General features: G+C 46.9%; 1 protein-coding gene across 1 annotated transcript in view; it reads left to right on the forward strand.

The window, feature by feature from the left end:
* LOC129819075 (potassium/sodium hyperpolarization-activated cyclic nucleotide-gated channel 1-like) overlaps positions 1 to 21,124 on the forward strand; it is a 182,025-nt gene that overhangs the window by 73,352 nt on the left and 87,549 nt on the right. The window contains exon 3 of the mRNA XM_055875613.1: positions 10,267 to 10,428. Coding sequence (XP_055731588.1) covers positions 10,267 to 10,428 — 162 coding nt within the window. The remainder of the gene's footprint in view (positions 1 to 10,266; positions 10,429 to 21,124) is intronic.

Below are 21,124 nucleotides of genomic sequence, written 5' to 3' on the forward strand. Positions count from 1 at the left end.
ATGACTCTCATCTCTATCCACTGGGAACACTGGTGGAATCAATCTTGTTTCCACGTCATTTGAATGTAATTGCGCTGAACCAATGTGGAATAGACGTTTAATTGACGTCTGTGCCCAGTGGGTAATGTAACAACAGTAGGGGATTGAATTATATGTTTGTGGAAGACAACATAATCTATTCTATGAAATAGATTCGAAACAATTTAAATTACAGATATTGTATGTTCCTAACATTGACTTGGTCCCAGATAGAGTTGTTTGGTTACGTTTGGTGTCTCAATTTAATCCTTTGTGACAATTACAATTAAATGATGTGTTTATAGAAGGGATTTTAAAGGCCAACTAGCTCGACTAGTGAGTTCTGCATATATGAGGTTTATGAGGGATGGGCAACTGGCCGCTTCTTTTGAAGGCCCTCGGATACACTGAACAAAAACAAAAATGCAACAGTGTTTGTTCCATGTTTCATGGCTGGAATAAAAGATTCCCGAAATGTTCCATATGCACAAAAAGCTTATTTCTCTCAAATTGTGTGCACAAATTTGTTTACTTCCCTGTTAGTGAGCATTTATCCTTTGCCAAGATAATACATCCACCTGACAGGTGTGGCATATCAAGAAGCTGATTAAACAGCATGATCATTACACAGGTGCACCTTGTGCTGGGGACAATAAAAGGCCACTCTAAAATATGCAGTTTTGTTACAAAACACAATGCCACAAATGTCTCAAGTTTTGAGGGACTGCGCAATTGGTATGCTGACTGCAGGAATGTCCACCAGCCCTGTTGCCAGAGAGTTTAATGTATCTAACATAAGCTGACTCAAACGTTGGTTTAGAGAATTTGGCAGTACGTCCAACTGGCCTCACAACCGCAGACCACGTGTTTGAAGTTGTGTGGGAGAGCGGTTTGCTGATGTCAACGTTGTGAACAGAGTGCCCCATGGTGGCGGTGGGGTTATGGTATGGGCAGGCCTAAGCTATGGACAACGAACACAATTGCATTTTATCGATGACAATTTGAATGCACAGAGATACCGTGACGAGATCCTGAGGCTCATTGTCGTGCCATTCATCCACCACCATTACCACCATGTTTCAGCTTGATAATGCACGGCCCCATGTCACAAGGATCTGTAAACAATTCCAGTAAGCTGAACATGTCCCAGTTCTTCCATGGTCTGCATACTGCATACTGCATACTGCATACTGCATACTGCGGGCCTCAATTGTTCCTTGACTAGCACCAGACATGTCACCCATTGAGCATGTTTGGGATGCTCTGGAACGATGTGTACGCGTTCCAGTTCCCCCCAATATCCTGTAACTTCATACAGATGTTGAAGAGGAGTGGGACCACATTCCACAATCAACAGCCTGATCAATTCTATGCAAAGGAGAACTGTCGTGCTGCATGAGGAAAATGGTGGTCACAACAGATACTGACTGGTTTTTCTGATATCCTTGTACGGTTAGGGGTTCCGCTAGCGGAACGTTTCGACAACATCCGGTGAAATTGCAGAGCGCGGAATTAAAAATAAATTATTAGAAATATTTAACTTTCAAACGTCCGTGTCTGTGAGTATAACAGAACTTATTTGGCGAAACCCCGAGGACAAACCATCCAGGATTTATTTTTTTGAGGTGACCATGTTTTCAATATGTTTTCTATGGGAATCTAGAAACTTTAGAGTGATTTCTATTATTTGCATATCCTAGCTTCTGGGCCTGAGTAGCAGGCAGTTTACTTTGGGCACGCTTTTCATCCGGACGTGAAAATACTGCCCCCTATCCCAAACAGGATATCTGTGACCAACAGATGCATATCTGTTTCCCCATTCATGTGAAATCCATAGATTAGGACGTAATGAATTTATTTCAATTGGCTGATGTCCTTATATGAACTGTAACTCAGTAAAATCTTTGAAATTGTTGCATAATACATATATACACTACTGTTCAAAATTTTGGGGTCAGGGAGGTGACCAAGAAGCCGATGGGAGAACCTTCCAGAAGGACAACAATCTCTGCAGCACTCCACTAATGAGGCCTTTATGGAAGAGTGGCCAGACGGAAGCCACTCCTCAGATAAAGGCACATGACAGCATGCTTGGATTTAGCCAAAATGCACCTAAAGGACTCTCAGACCATAAGAAACAAGATTCTCTGGTCTGTAGAAACCAAGATTGAACTCTTTGGCCTGAATGCCAAGCGTCACATCTGGAGGAAACCTGGTACCATCCCTACAGTGAAGGATGGTGGTGGCAGTATCATGCTGTGGGTATGTTTTTCAGCGGCAGGGACTGGGAGACTAGTCAGGATTTAGGTAAAGATGAACGGAGCAAAGTACAGAAAGATCCTTGATGAAAACCTATTCCAGAGCGCTCAAGACCTTAGACTGGGGGCAAAGATTCACCTTCCAACAGGACAATAACCCTAAGCACACAGCCATGACATTGCAGGAGTGGCTTCGGGACAAGTCTCTGAATATCCTTGAATGGCCCAGCCAGAGCCTGGACTTGAACCCGATCAAACATCTCTGGAGAGACCTGAAAATAGCTGTGGAGTGACGCTCTCTATCCAACCTGACAGAGCTTGACAGGATCTGCAGAGAAGAATGGGAGAAACTCCTCAAGGTGTGCCAAGCTTGTAGCGTCATACCCAAGAAGACTCAAGGCTGTAATCACTGTCAAAGGTGCTAAAGTAAACTGCCTGTTACTCAGGCCCAGAAGCTAGGATATGCATAAGCTAACAGGAAAATGCTCATCCAGAGGCAACGTTCCTAGTGGCCGGAGACTTTAATGCAGGGAAACAAATCCGTTTTACCTCATTTCTACCAGCATGTTAAATGTGCAACCAGAGGAAAAACAATTATAGACCACCTTTACTCCACACACAGAGATGCGTACTAAGCTCTTCCTTGCCCTCCATTTAGCAAATCTGACCATAATTCTATCCTCTTGATTCCTGCTTACAATCAAAAACGAAAGCAGGAAGCAACAATAAGCAGGAAGCAATAATAACTCGGTCAATAAAGAGCTTGTCAGATGATGCAGATGCTAAGCTACAGGACTGTTTCGCTAGCCCAGACTGGAATATGTTTCGGGATTCTTCCAAGGGCATTGAGGAGTACACCACATCAGTCACTGGCTTCATCAATAAGTGCATCGATGACGTCGTCCCCACAGTGACCGTACGTACATACCCCAACCGGAAGCCATGGATTACAGGCAACATCTACACTGAGCTAAAGGGTAGAGCTTCCGCTTTCAAGGAGCGGGACTCTAACCCGGACGCTTATAAGAAATCCTGCTATGCCCTCAGAAGAACCATCAAACAGGCAAAGTTTCAATACAGGACGAAGATTGAATCGTACTACATCGGCTCCGATGCTTGTCGGATGTGGCAGGGCTTGCAAACTATTACAGACTACAAAGAGAAGCACAGTCGCGAGCTGCCCAGTGACACAAGCCTACCAGACGAGCTGTATTACTTATATGCTCGCTGTGAGGCAAGCAACACTGAAGCATGCATGAGAGCATCAGCTGTTCCAGATGACTGTGTGATCACGCTCTCCGTAGCCGATGTGAATAAGACCTTTAAACAGGTCAAGATTCAGAAGGCCGCGGGGCCAGACGGATTACCAGGGCGTGTACACTGAGCATGCACTGACCAACTGGCAAGTGTCTTCACTAACATTTTCAACCTGTCCCTGACTGAGTTTGTAATAGCAACATGTTTCAAGCAGACCACCATAGTCCCTGTGCTCAAGAACACTAAGGTAACCTGCCTAAATGACTACCGACCCGTAGTACTTACGTCTGTAGCCATGAAGTGCTTTGAAAGGGTGGTAATGGCTCACATCAACACTATTATCCCAGAAACCCTAGAACCACTCCAATTTGCATACTGCCCCAACAGATCCACAGATGATGCAATCTCTATTGCACTCCACACTGTCCTTTCCCAAAGGAACACCTACGTGAGAACGCTATTCACTGACTACAGCTCAACGTTCATCACCATAGTGCCATCAAAGCTCATCACTAAGCTAAGGACCCTGGGACTAAACACCTCCCTCTGCAACTGGATCCTGGACTTCCTGACGGGCCGCCCCCAGGTGGTAGGGGTAGGTAACAACACATCTGCCATGCTGATCCTCAACACAAGGGCCCCTCAGGGGTGCGTGCTCAGTCCCCTCTTGTATTCCCTGTTCACCCATGACTGCATGGCCAGGCACGACTCCAACACCATCATTAAGTAAGCCTACGCCTGATCACCGACAACAATGAAGCAGCCTATAGGGACGAGGTCAGAGACCTGGCCGTGTGGTGCCAGGATAACAACCTCACCCTCAACGTGATCAAGACAAAAGAGATGATTGTGGACTACAGGAAAAGGAGGACCGAGAATGACCCCATTCTCATCGACGGGGCCGTAGTGGATTAGGTTGAGAGCTTCACATCACCAACAAACTATCATGGTCCAAAGGGAGGTGTTTAGTCCCAGGGTCCTTACCTTAGTGATGAGCTTTGATGGCACTATCGTGCTGAACGTTGAGGAGACTGAGGGGGAATAGAAAGATTTGGCACCCTAGTCATAGACTGTTCCCTCTGCTACCGCATGGCAAACGGTACCGGAGTGCCAAGTCTAGATCCAAAAGGCTTCTTAACAGCTTCTATCCCCAAGCCTTAAGCTAATCAAATGTCTACCCAGACTATTTGCATCCCCCACCCCCAGTTCTACACTGCTGCTACTCTCTGGTTATTATCTATGCATAGTCATTTTAACTCTACCTACAACATTGACTCTGTACCGGTACCCCCTGTATATAGCCTCACTACTGTTATTTTAATGTTGCTCTTTAACTATTTGTTATTTATCTATTTTTACTTAACACTTCTATTTCTTAAAACTGCAATGTTGTTAAGGGCTTGTAAGTAAGCATTTCACTGTTGTATTCGGTGCATGTGACATAACATTTGATTTGATTTGATACCCTTTGACTTCCACATTTTGTTTCGTTACAGCCTGAATTCAAAATTGATTAAACAGATTCTTTGCCCACCCATCTATACACAATACCCCATAATGACAAAGTAAAACCATGTTTTTCAAAGTCTTTGCAATTTACAAATGTATCATGTTATCAGGATGCTGAAAAGCATCCCCATAGCATGATGCTGCCACCAACATGCTTTACGGATGCTGAAAAGCATCCCCATAGCATGATGCTGCCACCAACATGCTTTACGGTAGGGTTGGTGTCGGTTTTCTCCAGACATAGCGCTTTGCATTCACGCCAAATAGTTACATTTTTGTCTCATCAGACCACAGAATCTTTTGCCTTATGTTCTCAGAGTCTTTTACGTGCCTTTTGCAAACTCCAGGCATGCTGTCATGTGCTTTTTTTCTCAGGAGTGGCTTCCATCTGGCAACTCTACCGTGAAGTGCTGTAGGGACTGTTTTCCTTCTGGCAGGGTCTCCCATCTCAGCCAACGAACTCTGTAGTTCTGTCAGAGTAGTCAGTGGGTTCTTGGTCACCTCCCTGACCAAGGTCCTTCTTGCCTTGTTGCTCATTTTGATCACACGGCCAGCTCTCGGCAGAGACTGGGTAGTTAAATGTTTTTATTTATTTACCAATGATGGAGGCCACTGTGCTCTTGGGAACTTTCAACACTCTAGAAATTGTTTTATTCCCTTGCCCAGATATATGCCTCATCACAATTCTAGCTCGGAAATGTACGGACAGTTCCGTGGACTTCATGGAATAGTTTCTGCTCTGACATGCACTGTGAACTGTGGGACCTTATTTAGACAGGTGTGTTTCTTTCTAAATTATGTCCAAACATTTTAATTGGCCACAGGTGGACTCTAATCAAGTAGTGACATCTCAAAGATGATCAACAAAAATTGGATGCACCTGAGCTCAATTTGGAGAGGCATAGCAAAAGGGTGTGAATACTTTGCAAAATATTTCTAAAAACATGTTTTGATTTTGTCATGATGTGGTATTGTGTGTAGATGGGTGAGATAAAAAAGAAAAAAAATGTAATACATTTTTTTTCAGACTGTAACACAACAAAATGTGTAATACGTCTGTAATAAGTAATAAGGGGTATGAATAGTTTCTGAAGTCACTGAAGCACAATTCAGCTCTTGAGCTAAACTACCAGGCTAGGGTATGATATCATGATTCATGAAAAAATCACACCCCAGCCCTGTAGGCCTACTGTAGGTTAGAGAGGTTTTCCAGCAAGGTGGATTGAGCCCCTGAGTACCTGCAGCCAGACAAAGTCTGTTTAGGCCCTGGGAAGTAATATACAACTTGATGCTGTTAACTCAACTGCAATGAGCATCTCGCCCTCTCTTGCTTCATGCTTCATACTCTCCCTCTCTCTCTCTCCCTCCCTCGGTTTCTTTTGTTTTGTTTTCAATTATGTCGCTGACCAGGACAGCGTAGACAAGCTGTGAAGACATCTCTGTTTTTGCCACGTAGGGTGTGAGGGAGACATTAGCAATTCAAATAGGCCAAAGTTGCTGCTTCCTGTTTTTCCCATCCTCTCTGAGTCCTGCAGGAGTATGTTGCTTCATACATGTGCTGTTTCTCTCTTACTGTGTGTAATCAAACACACAGTGACACATAAAGTAACGCTAACAGAGCGAGTAAGGCAGTGGCAGGTAGCAGGATAGAGCAGAGCACTGAGACGGTGAGACAAGCAGCCATCCTTTGAGCTAGCCCTGCTGGCAAATTTTTGCCTTTGGATTGGATCACTGAGATCCAGTGATCCAACTCATCACTGAGATCTATCAGTCTGTATTTGGACTCCTTCCTCTCTCTTCCGTTCTGCTTCCTAGCATGGCCTGCTTTGTCCTTGACATGGAGGGGGATGGATGTACAGCATGAGAGGTAGGGAAGGCTCAGGTGGGTTCTGTTAAGGATGGTGCAGTGGTGTTTTTAAACTAGGCAAGTAATTTAAGAACAAATGTATTATTTACAATGACGGCCTACCCCGGCCAAGCCCTAACCCGGACGATGCTGGGACAATTGGGCGCCGCCTTATGGGACTCCCAATCACAGCCGGTTGTGATACAGCCTGGAATCGAACCAGTCTGTAGTGACACCTCTAGCACTGAGATGCAGTGCCTTAGACCACTGCGCCACTTGGGAGTGTTACAAAACCTTCAGCTAGAAATGTTGGGTCCACTTGGCGTAGCGCAAATGACAACACCTGAATGGCACAGGGCCTGAGTGACTGAGTAACAGGGAGGATGTCCAATCACAATCCCTCACAGACTGGGGCGTGATGATTACATGTTTGTGACAGGTCCTGGAAGGTCAATGAGAGGGTCATTGGCAGAAGAGAGTACATCTGGTGTGTGTGTGTGTGTGTGTGTGTGTGTGTGTGTGTGTGTGTGTGTGTGTGTGTGTGTGTGTGTGTGTGTGTGTGTGTGTGTGTGTGTGTGTGTGTGTGTGTGTGTGTGTGTGTGTGTGTGTGTGTGTGTGTGTGTGTCATGTCCTATGAGGTCAATGGAAGGGCTATTGGCAGTAGAGCTCCAGTATGTCTTGGCTTCAATACATCCACATGCTTTTTATTCAGTACATCATGGAGTCATCATGAAGTCAGTAGAAAATAAAAGGGGAGGGCAGAACTTTGAGTGGGCGAGTGAGAAAGTGACAATTGTAACATGGGTGTGCGAGGGGGCGTGCTGCACCACTGCTGAATCAAATCAAAGTGTATTGTTCACATACACACATTTTGCAGATGTTATTGTGGGTGTAGCGAAATGCTTGTGTTCCTAGCTCCAACAGCTATAAGTAATATAAGTATAGCTATGAGAAATCTAAGATGTGTCAAATAAATGATATCTAGCTCAGGGCTCCAGCTATGCATTTGGTTTGCTAACTTGCTAGCTAAAGTAAGTGGCTAGATGTCAAGGTCAAGCTTCTTGGTTACAGCAGAGACATTAAATCCCCTCTTGGAACAACATCCCTGTTGCCTAAATTGTTTTGTGTGTCAAAAAAACACGCCCGTGGTAATACCGTATACCCCGGTATGGTACAGAAACAGTATGACGGTATGATAATCTGGATACCGCCAAACCCTAACACACACACAGACAGACACACACGCTCTCCGACACCCTGGCCCATCTGGTTTCTCCAGACTGCCTTTCTGCTGACCAAGCTTATTTTAAGACAACAACAGCGCTGATGACCAAATAATCATTGTGTTCTCTTTTGGGCTATCTTGACTTGGCCTACAGATGTAGGACCTCAATTTTAGTCAGTTTCCTACAGCAGAAAATATATATTATATGTGGATTATGATGAATGAAATTTTTGTAGGCGTTTATACATTTTGTAAGGGAAAATCAAGTCTGAAAGCAACGATTAGGGTACATGTGATTGCCCCATTTTACTACGTCATGCCCGGGTCAGTGTTGTCATGCAGCATTCAACATTCAGCATTCAACAGCATTCCAACTAGCTATTTATCCCCCCCAGGGCAATAATATATAAAAACGAAAGGTCACCATTTTTCAACTGCCTATGGATTTTGTCAAGAATAATATGAATTTCTTAATCTGCCATTAAAACCATACCTTAAGAACCCATTAAAACTCAATTAAATGCATGCATTAGTGACTTTTAAAGCAGTTTATGGAGAAAATAAATCCTATCACCTTAAAAATAGATAATAATTACCTCATCAACCCCTCGGATTGGGTCCTTCATGTTGTGGGGGACGAGGGATAAGGCAATCGACAGGTTCAACAATGTGTTGCGTTTTACATTTTTAACAAATGGGTGATAGCTGGTTTGTCATGTGAAACTGGAACTTTGTGAATTTTCACTCAAACACTTCCAGATTTTTTGCAGAAATACAGTAATTGGCATTTTGGCCAAAATGGGTAATGGAATAATGAGCCAGGAGAGAAATAATGGGTTTCCTATGCAAATGAGAACTAATTAGCAGATAGAGTGGAACTCATAGAAGTGTGAGGAGATTATATTTTGTTCTGATCCACTGTCAGCCAATCCTTTTCTCCAGACCTGTTCTGTCACACTGTAGATTGGCTTTTATTCTAGCAGCGCCCTGGTTCGCTCTGACTAAGCAACATGATCGTTATCGTGTCTCTCTCTCTCTCGTTCTCTCTAGATCTCTATCTCTCTGGTTCTCTCCCTCTGTCTGCTCATGTCTCCACGGTTAAATCCAGTTTATTTTGAATAGATGATATGTGTCATGTTTGCTCCCGCTCTTCCCTTCCCCTGGCGCTTGAGGGCGCCAGATTACCCTGCATCACACGCTCCTGCCATCCATCACCCACACCTGCCTTCCCTCGTCACTCGCATCAGCGTTAATGGACTCACCTGGACTCACTTATTACATGTTAATTTCCTCCCCTATATTTGTCTGTTCCCTTGCTCTGTTCCCTGCTGCTGCATTGATTGTTTCTTGTCTAAGTTTCTGTTTGCTGACGCTGTGCTTGTCTCATTATATGTCCGTCATTTATTAAATGTTACTCCCCGTACCTGCTTCGTCTCTCCAGCGTCATTCAGCGTGACAATATGGGTATTAGTAAAGCATGTATAGTGTGGATGGGAGTTCAACTGTAACTAAAAAATAATTTTTAAAGAAATGCTTTACGTGTTAATTTAATAACATTTCTCACTGGAAGTGTTAAACTGGAAGTGTTAGAAATCGTGGACTCGCCATCACTGTTAAGTTTAAATGAACAGTTGTTTGATCATTACAAGCTTTGAAATGTGCTATTATTGTGGCTAGTGCGTTGACTTGGCTATGCCCTCTTCTAAACGTATTTCCCCTGCGTACAGCAACCTTCCTTTTTTTGCCATTTCACTGTGGTCTGTTTGCTTTGGATGATGCCCATGACAAATAATGAATACCCCAACATCTGTGAATTACACTTTTACACCGTGTTGTAAAGTGATTGAAATTCTCCTGTGGCCAAAATGGCTGCGGCTCTCCTCTCTACTACTGCTTTAAAATTTGATTTTTGGATAGTTGTAGTATGCTTGCGCTCTAACCACAATTTGAAGTATTTTCTGGACTGTTGAAAAGGTGCTCAGTCTTAGGAATGTAAAACTGAAATACTGAGCTTCAGGTTAGTAACTTAATTCCTTTGAATAATGGGTAATAATGTCGCGTTTCGGAGCAATCATTTTTGTCCCAGAACTATTAATATTTGAATCCTTGTATCTTAACATATTTTTTCCCCCTTCTCTTTTCTCTGTCTCCAGATCTTCCATATGACCTACGACCTGGCCAGTGCTGTGGTAAGAATATTTAATCTGATAGGGATGATGCTACTGCTCTGCCACTGGGACGGTTGTCTACAGTTCCTGGTTCCCCTCCTACAAGATTTCCCCCAAGATTGCTGGGTGTCGCTAAATGGTATGGTTGTAAGTATTATACCCTACCTCTTGTTTGTTTCTTTCATAGTTGGAAATGTTAAAACATTGGTACCAGGTGGAATCACTTTAAAAAGGTAGGTAGCATAATGGTAACCACATATAACATATCGATTTGCATTAGTATACACATCAAAAGTCCCAAATGCAAACCTCTTTTCTATTTTTTGAGTTATTACATTTTTAACATATTACATTATGTTACTTAGCGATGAAAGCTCCTTAAATCTCTTAATCAATCAGAGACGATTACTGCTGTCAGGCAGCACTGCCGTAAAAAAATGTTGGATGGCAATCACCTCACTCTCTCACAATTTGTTACTATTAGAAGTTATAACTTTAGAATTATCGACAGCGAGAAGGTGCAAGTCAAGGAATAATTGAGGCCTAGACAAATATACTTGATTCTGTAAAGAATAATCTCAGCTAAAGCATAAAACCGATCAGAATTCTGAAAAATGATGAAGTTATGCCAGGAAATGTTTTTGTGGCATGTGACGTTATATTGAGGACCTGGCAAGCCAGCTTATTCCCTATTATGTATTGTCCAACAGAAATAACTTGAAATGTGGGAACTTCAAAATGGCAATCACCTCACTCTCACCCAATTCGTTACTATTAGAAGTTATAACAGAATTATCGACAGCGAGAATGAATGGTGCAAGTCAAGGAATAATTGAGGCCTGGACAAATATACTTGACTCTGTAAAGAATAAGTTAGGTATGACACTACAAGCTTTGCACACTGTATTTGGAGAGATTCTCCCATCTTCTCTGCAGATCCTCTCAAGCTCTGTCTGGTTGGATGGGGAGCGTCGCTACACAGCTATTTTCAGGTCTCAGCCAGAGCCAGACTCAAGGGCATTCAGAGACTTGTCCCAAAGCCACTCCTGCATTGTCTTAGCTGTTTGCTTACAGTCGTTGTCCTGTTGGAAGGTGAACCTTTGCCCCAGTCTGATGTCCTGAAACTTCTCGTTTTTATCAAGGATCTCTCCATACTTTGCTCCGTTCATCTTTCCCTCGATCCTGACTAGTCTCCCAGTCCCTGCAGCTGAAAAACATCCCCACAGCATGATGTTGCCACCACCGTGCTTCACTGTAGGGATGGTATAGGCGATGTGATGAGTGGTGCCTAGTTTCCTACAGATGTGATGCTTGGCATTCAGGCCAAAGAGTTCAATCTTGATTTCATCAGACCAGAGAATCTTGTTTCTCATGGTCTGAGATTCCTTTAGGTGCCTTTTGGCAAACTCCAAGCAGGCTGTTGTGCTTTTTACTGAGGAGTGGCTTCCGTCTGGCCAATCTACAATAAAGGCCTGATTGGTGGAGTGCTGCAGAGATGGTTGTCCTTCTGGAAGGTTCTCACATCTCCACAGAGGAATTCTGGAGCTCTGTCAAAGTGACCATCGGGTTTTGGTCACCTCCCTGACCAAGGCCCTTTTCCCCCGATTGCTCAGTTTGGCCTGGCGACCAGTTCTAGGAACAGTCTTGGTGGTTCCAAACTTCTTCCATTTAACAATGATGGAGGCCACTGTCTTGGGGACCTTCAAAGCTGCACACATTTTTTGGTGCCCATCCCACCACACAATCTTGTCTCGGAGCTCTACAACTATTCCTTCTACCTCATGGCTTGGTTTTTGCTCTGAAATGCACTGACAACTGTGGGACCTTATATAGACAGGTGTGGGATTTTCAAAATCATGTCCAATCAATTGAATTTACCACAGGTGGACTCCAATCAATTTGTAGAAACATCTCAAGGATGATCAATGAAAATAGGATGCACCTGAGCTCAATTTCGAGTCTCATAGGAAAGGGTCGGAATACTTTTGTATATAAGGTCTTTCGTTTTTTGTTTTTTTTACAAATTTGCAAAAATGTTGGTGTCGGGCAGAGAGCGCAGCAAGGAGGATTGCGCTCTAATCCAGGTGAGGTGACATGGTCGAATGAACGCATTGGCTGACGGCACCCCGCTTTGGCCTCTTGTTTAGGAAACAGGTGGGGGGGGCAAACCCGAACTGACACTCGAACAGCAACAGTCCAGTGGATGATTTCAGCAGTGTGTTATGAGCATACTCTCAACAGACGAGGAACTTCCTCCAGTTGCTGGCCTGGGTGGAGACGAAACAGCTGAGGAACTTCTCCAGCTCCTGGTTGGCCCGCTCTGTTTGCCCATTCGACTGTGGGTGGAACCCTGAGGAGAGACTCACCATCAGGGAGCAGAAGGCTTTCCAATACTGTGTGACGAACTGGGGCCCACGATCCGAGACAATGTCCTGGGGAAGTCCGTGTCGTTGAAAGACATGGGTAGTCATGAGATCAGCGGTCTTCTTCACTGAGGGCAACTTGGGTAAGGCGATGAAATGGGCTGCCTTGGAAAACCAATCGACAACCACCAGGATAGTGGTAACCCCTTGGCATGGGGTTAACCCTGTGATAAAGTCTATGGACAGGTGGGACCAGGGCCGGCTAGGGATGGGCAGAGGTTGGAGCAACCCAGCCCATCGCGACCATGAGGACTTGCTTTGGGCACAGGTGGAGCAGGCCGTAACGAAGGATCTCACATCCTCAATCATGTTGGGCCACCAGAATTTCCGCCTCAAGAACTCCAGTGTCCGATTAACTCCTGAATGCCCAATTAATTTAGAGGAGTGTCCCCATTGTAGTACTCGGGATCGGGCTGATCGTGGAACATGATCGTTGACCCCGGCCGGAGTCATGTTCTCGGGTCTGGGCTTGTCGGACCGTGGTCTCAATACTCATATCACGGGGTCCACAATGCGGGAGCTGGGGATGGGCTCGGAGTCCCTCTCCTCATTAGAGACATCGTGTTGGTGTCTGTTTTCTGATTCTTGGATCCCGGGCGATAGGCTAGGGTGAACCTGTTAAAGAACAGAGCCCAGCTAGCCAGGCGAGCGTTCAACATCTTGGCTTCTTGAATGGAGACCAAGTTCTTATGGTCCATCCAGATCCCGAAAGGATGAGGTTTTCCCTCCAACCACTGTCTCCACCCCTCAAGGGCCCACTTAACAGCCAAGAACTCCCGGTTGAATACATGGTAGATGCCCTCCGCTGGTGAGAACGGCACATGCGTGCAGTTTCTTGTCCCCCTCGTTCCGCTGTGAATGGACCGCCCCTACTCCGGTGTTATAAGCATCCACCTCTACCACGAAGGGACCGGTAGGATCAGGTTGGACGAGGATGGGTCGGGAGGTGAAACGTCCCTTGAGCTCCACGACTGCCCTGTCAGCCTCAGGGGTCCAACAAAAACATTTCTAGGACTTCCAGGTTAGGGCCGTGACAGGTGCTGCCACCGCACCAAAGTTGCATATAAAATGCTTATAAAATGAGTAAACCCAAGGAACTGCTGGACTTGATTTTGTCAGGCGAGACCGTGCCATCCACCCTCACCTTTACAGGGTCCATTTGGATGCCAGTGGTAGAGATAATGTGCCCAGGAAAGAAACTTGGGCTACATGGAACTCACACTTCTCCATCTTCATGTATTGTTGACTCTGCAGGAGGCATCTCAGGTCTTAGCGGACATGCAGATGTGTTCCAGAAGGGTCTTGGAGAAGATCAGGGTATCGTTGAGGTAAACAAAGATGACCCGATTCAACATACACCTAAGCATGTCATTGACCAATGCTTGGAAGACTGTGGGTGAGTTCGATAATCTGAAGGGCATGACTAAATACTCATAGTGGCCACCCGGGGTGTTAAAGGCAGTCTTCCATTCATCTCCCTCCCTGATTCTCACCAGATTGTAAGCGTTGCGGAGGTCCAGTTTGGTGAAGAATTGAGCCCAATGGGCCAACTCCAATGCTGCAGACATCAGGGGTAGGGGGTAATGATTCTTAATCGTAATCCTGTCCAGCCCACTGTAATCGATGCAGGGACGAAGACCTCCATTCTTCTTTCCCACGAAGAAGAAGCCTGCACCAGTTGGGGATGTAGAGGAGTGAATGAAATCTGCCTCCAGCGATTCCCGGATGTAACTGTCCATGACTGTGGCTTCAGAGGTCGAGAGGGAGTACAGGCGGCCCTGGGGAGGAGGGGAGGAGGGGAGCCGGGTAGGACTTCTATGGCGCAGTTGTATGGATGATAAGGAGGGAATGGGCGGATTGCCTCCTACTGAAGGCCTCCCGAAGGTCAAAGTACTCGGAAGGTAGAGCAGAAACGTCTTGGTCTTCAATGGATGCTGGGGAACACGGCGATGCTCTTGGTGGGGTTCTTAGGCATTTAGACTCACAGTTCTTACCCCAGTCTAGTAGGTGTCCCGTGGACCAGGAGAATAGTGGGTAGCACTAGCCAGAGGTACCCTAGGATAAGGTGGTCCTCGGGAGAAGTGATCAAAAGAAAAGTTTCCCCAAACCTGCAGTAGAATGGGTTTGGTCTGATATTCCACCATGCCAGAGCCGATGGGGCGTCCATCGAGGGCTTGAATCTGTAGAGGGATGAGACATTTCATGCAGGGGATTTGTAATTCTCTGGCAAAGTCTTGGTCTGAAATGATCCGCGGCCTTGTAGTCCAAGAAGGCTTGAACTTGGTGCTGACGGTTGTCCCAATGGAGGGTTGCTGATAGTGTCAGATGGTGGCCTGGTAGCTGGAGTGTAATTTCACAGCTCGTCAGGGTGTCCCCTTGTCCTGGTGAGCCCCGGCGTTTCCTGTCAACTCTGGGCATGTAGAACAATATGTCCGAGACCTCTGCAGTAGAGGCAGCAGCATGCGTTGCGCATGCGCCTGCCACATTCCTGTGAGCTCAGACTATCATGACACAAGACAAGGCGCAGATGCAGACACTGGAGGCAGATGGTTGGAGTCTAAGATGTTTAACAATCCAAAAAGGAGTAGGAAGAGAATGGTTACAGGAAAAAGGTCAAAACCAGTGCAGACTCCAGGAGGTACAGAGTGGCAGAAAGGCTCGAGGTCAAGGCAGGCAGAATGGTCAGGCAGGTGGGTACAGAGTCCAGAAACAGGCAATGGTCAAAACTGGGAGGACTAGAAAAAAGAGAATAGCAAAGACAGGAGAACGGGAAAAAACATTGGTTGACTTGGAAACATACAAGACGAACTGGCACAGAGAGACAGGAAACACAAGGATAAATACACTGGGGAAAACAAGCGACACCTGGAGGGGGTGGAGATAATAACAAGGACAGGTGAAACAGATCAGGGTGGGACACAGACGTGGGCAACTCAATGCTGGGATTGGGGTGCTCTGGAAATCGGGATACGGGGTGCTGTCAAAAAGGTTATGTTTCACACATTCTCGGATGTGGTTGTCAATCCTGATGGCCAGCATTATCAGGGACTCGAGATCCTATCCTAGTTCCCGAGCGGCCAGTTTATGGTCCTCAGTATTTCACCCACTCTCGGCGGCGGAGGTTGAACAGTAGGAATTCCGCTTCTCGTCCGCCGACTGGGTGGGTGAAGACTCGTCGCAGCTCGGCAGTGAAGGCTAATATGAAGCTGAAGGATGGTGGCTGCTGTTCCTACATTGCCGTTGCCCATGCCAGAGCCTTGCCCTAGAGTAGAGAAATTATGTAGGCGATCATAGCCCGATCGGTGGAACGAGGAGGACTGTAGCTCGAACACCAAAGAACACTGAGTGAGGAACCCCTTACTTCCTCCCGAGTGGTCATGATAGTGCTCAGGGGCTGAGATCTTGGTTTCCCTGTGCAGGTTCCTAGGGGGAACTACGGCGATGCCTGTAGCACTGGATGATGAGGCTCCTCCTGGGTTAGGGTTGGGCCGTGGTTGGAGGGAATTGATAAGTGCCCGGAGGGTCTCTGATATTTGGGAGAGTTGTTCTTGCTGCTGCCCCAGCAGTGCTCCTTGTTGGGTTATAGCATTCTGGATCCAGGTGATCTCTACTGGGTCCATGTTGATGCAGAAGCTTGCTGTGATGTGGTGAGGTTGGATCCAGGTGCAGAGAATAGACCAAAACTAACAATTCAAGCTTCTGCAAAGGACAAGAGGAAACACACCTCTTTGAACAGGGAAATCATAATGAGTAAATAGGACACACGAGTGTCGTTAACGTTTCTAGGACGGTCTATGCCACCCTCTGGTGACAGGTGGAACCATGACAAAACTGAGATTGAATCAACATTGTAGTTACTCCAGAAATACTAACCTAATTGATAGAGTGAAAAGAAGGAAGGTTGTACATAATAAAAATATGCCAAAACACGCATCGTGTTTGCAACAAGGCAGGCACTAAAGTAATACTTAAAAAAATGTGGCAAAGCGTTATATTTTGGGCAAATCCAGTACAACATTACTGAGTACCACTCTTCATATTTCCAAACATAGTTGTGGCTCTATAATGTTATGGTTATGCTTGTAATTGTTAAGGACTGGGGACTTTTTCAGTTTAAAAAAGAAAGAAAATGGAGCTAATCACAGGCAAAATCCTAGAGGAAAACCTGGTTCAGTCTGCTTTCCACCAGACACTGGGAGATGATTTCACCTTTCAGCAGGACAATAATCTAAAACACAAGGCCAAATCTACACTGGAGTTGCTTACCAAGAAGACAGTGAATGTTCCTGAGTGGCAGAGTTTTGACTTACATTTTACATTTACATTTAAGTCATTTAGCAGACGCTCTTATCCAGAGCGACTTACAAATTGGTGCATTCACCTTATGATATCCAGTGGAACAACCACTTTACAATAGTGCATCTAACTCTTTTAAGGGGGGGGGGGAGTTAGAAGGATTACTTTATCCTATCCTAGGTATTCCTTAAAGAGGTGGGGTTTCAGGTGTCTCCGGAAGGTGGTGATTGACTCCACTGACCTGGCGTCGTGAGGGAGTTTGTTCCACCATTGGGGTGCCAGAGCAGCGAACAGTTTTGACTGGGCTGAGCGGGAACTGTACTTCCTCAGAGGTAGGGAGGCGAGCAGGCCAGAGGTGGATGAACGCAGTGCCCTTGTTTGGGTGTAGGGCCTGATCAGAGCCTGAAGGTACGGAGGTGCCGTTCCCCTCACAGCTCCGTAGGCAAGCACCATGGTCTTGTAGCGGATGCGAGCTTCAACTGGAAGCCAGTGGAGAGAGCGGAGGAGCGGGGTGACGTGAGAGAACTTGGGAAAGTTGAACACCAGACGGGCTGCGGCGTTCTGACTTAAATCTACTTGAGCATCTATGGCAGACCTGAAAATGGTTGGTGACCGTTGCTAGACAACCATTTTCAGGTCTTGCCATAGATGCTCAATGGTTGTCTAGCAATGGTCAACAACCAATTTGACAGAGCTTGAAGAATTTTTAACAATTTGGGCAAATGTTATACAATCCAGGTGTGGAAAGCTCTTAGTCTTACCCAGAAAGTTGCGTGTAACGGCTGGTGCTCTCCTCATCCTCGGATGAGGTGAGGAGAGAAGGATCTTCAGACCAAAACGCAGCTTGTGGGAAATAAGCCATCTTTATTATAAACACGATGGCAACACGAAACGAAACAAAACAATTTCAAAACTACAAAACAAGAAAACGACGTTGACGAAACCTGAACATAAACTTACATAACTAAACATAAACTTACGTACAGGAAACAGACGACATCGAAACGAAACGAAACAAACAAACGCTACAGTCCAGTGTGGTACGAACAGGAGACAATCACCCACAAACAAACAGTGAGAATGCCCTACCTAAATATGACTCTTGATTAGAGGAAAACGCAAACCACCTGCCTCAAATCAAGAGCCATACCAGGCAAACCAAACCAACATAGAAACAAATAACATAGAATGCCCACCCAACCTCACGTCCTGACCAACTAACACACATAACAACTAACATAAATAGGTCAGGAACGTGACAGTACCCCCCCCACAAGGTGCGAACTCCGGACGCACCAGCACAAGGACTAGGGGAGGGTCTGGGTGGGCATCTAACCACGGTGGTGGCTCAGGCTCCGGGCGCGGTTCCCACCCCACCATAATCCATCCTAACTTCCTCCCTCCAAGAATGTCCACCCTCTTTTCTCTCCCACAAAATTCTCTTAATAACATACCCAATAAGGACAACACCGGGACAGAGAGATAAATCAATACAGAGGGATAGATAAGAATATAGAGGTAGATAAAGATAGAGAGGGAGATCAGGATAGAGGGGCAACTCCGGACTGAAAGGCAGCTCCGGACAGAGAGACAGCTCTGGACTGATGGGCAGTTCTGGGTATCTAGCCTTTTTAGGCTGAAGGGCAGCTCATGGCTGACTGACGAATCTCGACGCTCATGGCTGGCTGACGGCTCTCGACGCTCATGGCAGGCTGATGGCTCTCGACGCTCATGGCAGGCTGACGGCTCTCGATGCTCATGGCAGGCTGACGGCTCTCGACGCTCATGGCAGGCTGACGGCTCTCGACGCTCATGGCAGGCTGACGGCTCTCGACGCTCATGGCGCTCTGACGGCTCTGGCTGCTCATGGCGCTCTGACGGCTCTGGCTGCTCATGGCTCTCTGACGGCTCTGGCTGCTCATGGCTCTCTGACGGCTCTGGCTGCTCATGGCTCGCTGGCGGCTCTGGCAGATCCTGTCTGGTTGGCGGCTCTGGCAGATCCTGTCTGGTTGGCGGCTCTGGCAGATCCTGTCTGGTTGGCGGCTCTGGCAGATCCTGTCTGGTTGGCGGCTCTGGCAGATCCTGTCTGGTTGGCGGCTCTGGCAGATCCTGTCTGGCTGACGGCTCTAGCGGCTCCTGTCTGGCTGACGGCTCTAGCGGCTCCTGTCTGGCTGACGGCTCTGTAGGCTCATGGCAGACGGGCGGCTTTGCAGGCTCATGGCAGACGGGCGGCTTTGCAGGCTCCTGGCAGACGGATGGCTCAGACGGCGCTGGGGAGACGGATGGCTCAGATGGCGCTGGGGAGACGGATGGCTCAGATGGCGCTGGGGAGACGGATGGCTCAGATGGCGCTGGGGAGACGGATGGCTCAGATGGCGCTGGGGAGACGGATGGCTCTGGCCGGATACGGTGCACTGTAGACCTGGTGCGTGGTGCCGGAACTGGAGGCACAGGGCTAATGATAAGCACCTTCCTACTAGTGCGGGGAGCAGGAACAGGGCACACTGTATTCTCAAAGCCCACTCTATAACTGATGCGTGATACCGGCACTGGTGACGCCGGGCTGAGGACAAGCACATCAGGATTAGTAGGGGGAGAAGATACAGTTTGTACAGGGCTCTGGAGACGCACTGGTAGCTTAGTGCGTGGGGCCGGAACTGGAGGCACCGGGCTAGATACACGCACTACAGGGAGAGTGCGTGGAGGAGGAACAGGGCTCAGGATACGCACTGGTAGCCTAGTGCGTAGTGTAGACACTGTAGGTACTAGGCTGGGGCGGGGAGGTGGTGCCGGAAATACCGGACCGTGGAGGCGTACTGGCACTCTTGAGCATTGAACCCGCCCAACCTTACCTGGTTGAATGCTCCCGGTCGCCCGACCAGTGCGGGGAGGTGGAATAACCCGCACCGGCCTATGTAGGCGAACCGGGGAAACCATGCGTAAGGCCGGTGCCATGTATGCCGGCCCGAGGAGACGCACTGGAGACCAGACGTGTTGAGCCGGCCTCATGACACCTGGCTCAATACTCAATCTAGCCCTACCAGTGCGGGGAGGTGGAATAACCCGCACTGGGCTATGCACTCGTACAGGAGACACCGTGCGCTCTACTGCGTAACACGGCGCCTGCCCATACTCCCGCTCTCCACGGTAAGCCTGGGAAGTGGGCGCAGGTCTCCTACCTGCCCTTGGCCCACTACCTCCTAGCCCCCCCCCAAGAAATTTTTGGGAATTACTTACGGGCTTTTCGGGCTTCCGTGCCAGACGCGTTCCCTCATAGCTCCGGTTCCTCTCTCCGGTAGCCTCTGCACTCCCCATTCAGCGTCGTTCACACCCTCTTAAGCTTTATCCCCACCCATCTCTTTAAGGGTTGATCCGAGCGTTGTGTACTAACAACAGAAGTCAAGCACCCAAGTTAACTTGCTAGCTACTTCCAGAAACAAATGACAGTGCCTAGTTAAATAAAGAAAAACTCACAAAACATTACTTGCCCTAGCAGAGCTGGTTAGGCTGTTATGTCATCCCTGAGCGTTGGTGACTGCAACTGTGCTGTCAGATTGTTCTTTGGTAAATTCAAAATGTGTCGCTCTCGGAGCGTTCAGAGAACACCCCGGACACTCTGGCCGATGAATAGGGTTGATCCAAACGTTCTGACCTCACAAAGGCAATCAAGCACCCAAGCTAACTGGCTAACATTGGCTAACTTGCTAGCTACTTCCAGAAACACATAATGAAAGAACACCCCACTCTGACCATTTTACTCACCCTAGCAGAGCTGGTTCGGCAGATTTGATGTTATCCAGAGCGTTGGTGACTGCAAGTGGGCTGCTGGCAACAATTGAATTACGCTTATTTACCAACGTTACCTGATACCGGTCATATTCAACGGGTGTTGAGCATTCGTAAATTCATCAGTTATTCTGCGCTCTGGAACACTCAGACGAGAGTGCTCTGAAATCGGAGTAGATGGCCTGACTGAATTTACGAACGCACCCGAAATGTATACTTGCATAGTGTCTTTTGTTAAGACATGTAGCTAGCTAGCTAGGTTAACAATGAACTGTAATAGCTAGCTAAGCAAATAGCTCTGAGATACAAATAATAAGGTCATACACGTAACATTAGCT

The sequence above is a fragment of the Salvelinus fontinalis genome, chromosome 21 (genome assembly GCF_029448725.1).
Source record: "Salvelinus fontinalis isolate EN_2023a chromosome 21, ASM2944872v1, whole genome shotgun sequence".
Taxonomy (NCBI): domain Eukaryota; kingdom Metazoa; phylum Chordata; class Actinopteri; order Salmoniformes; family Salmonidae; genus Salvelinus; species Salvelinus fontinalis.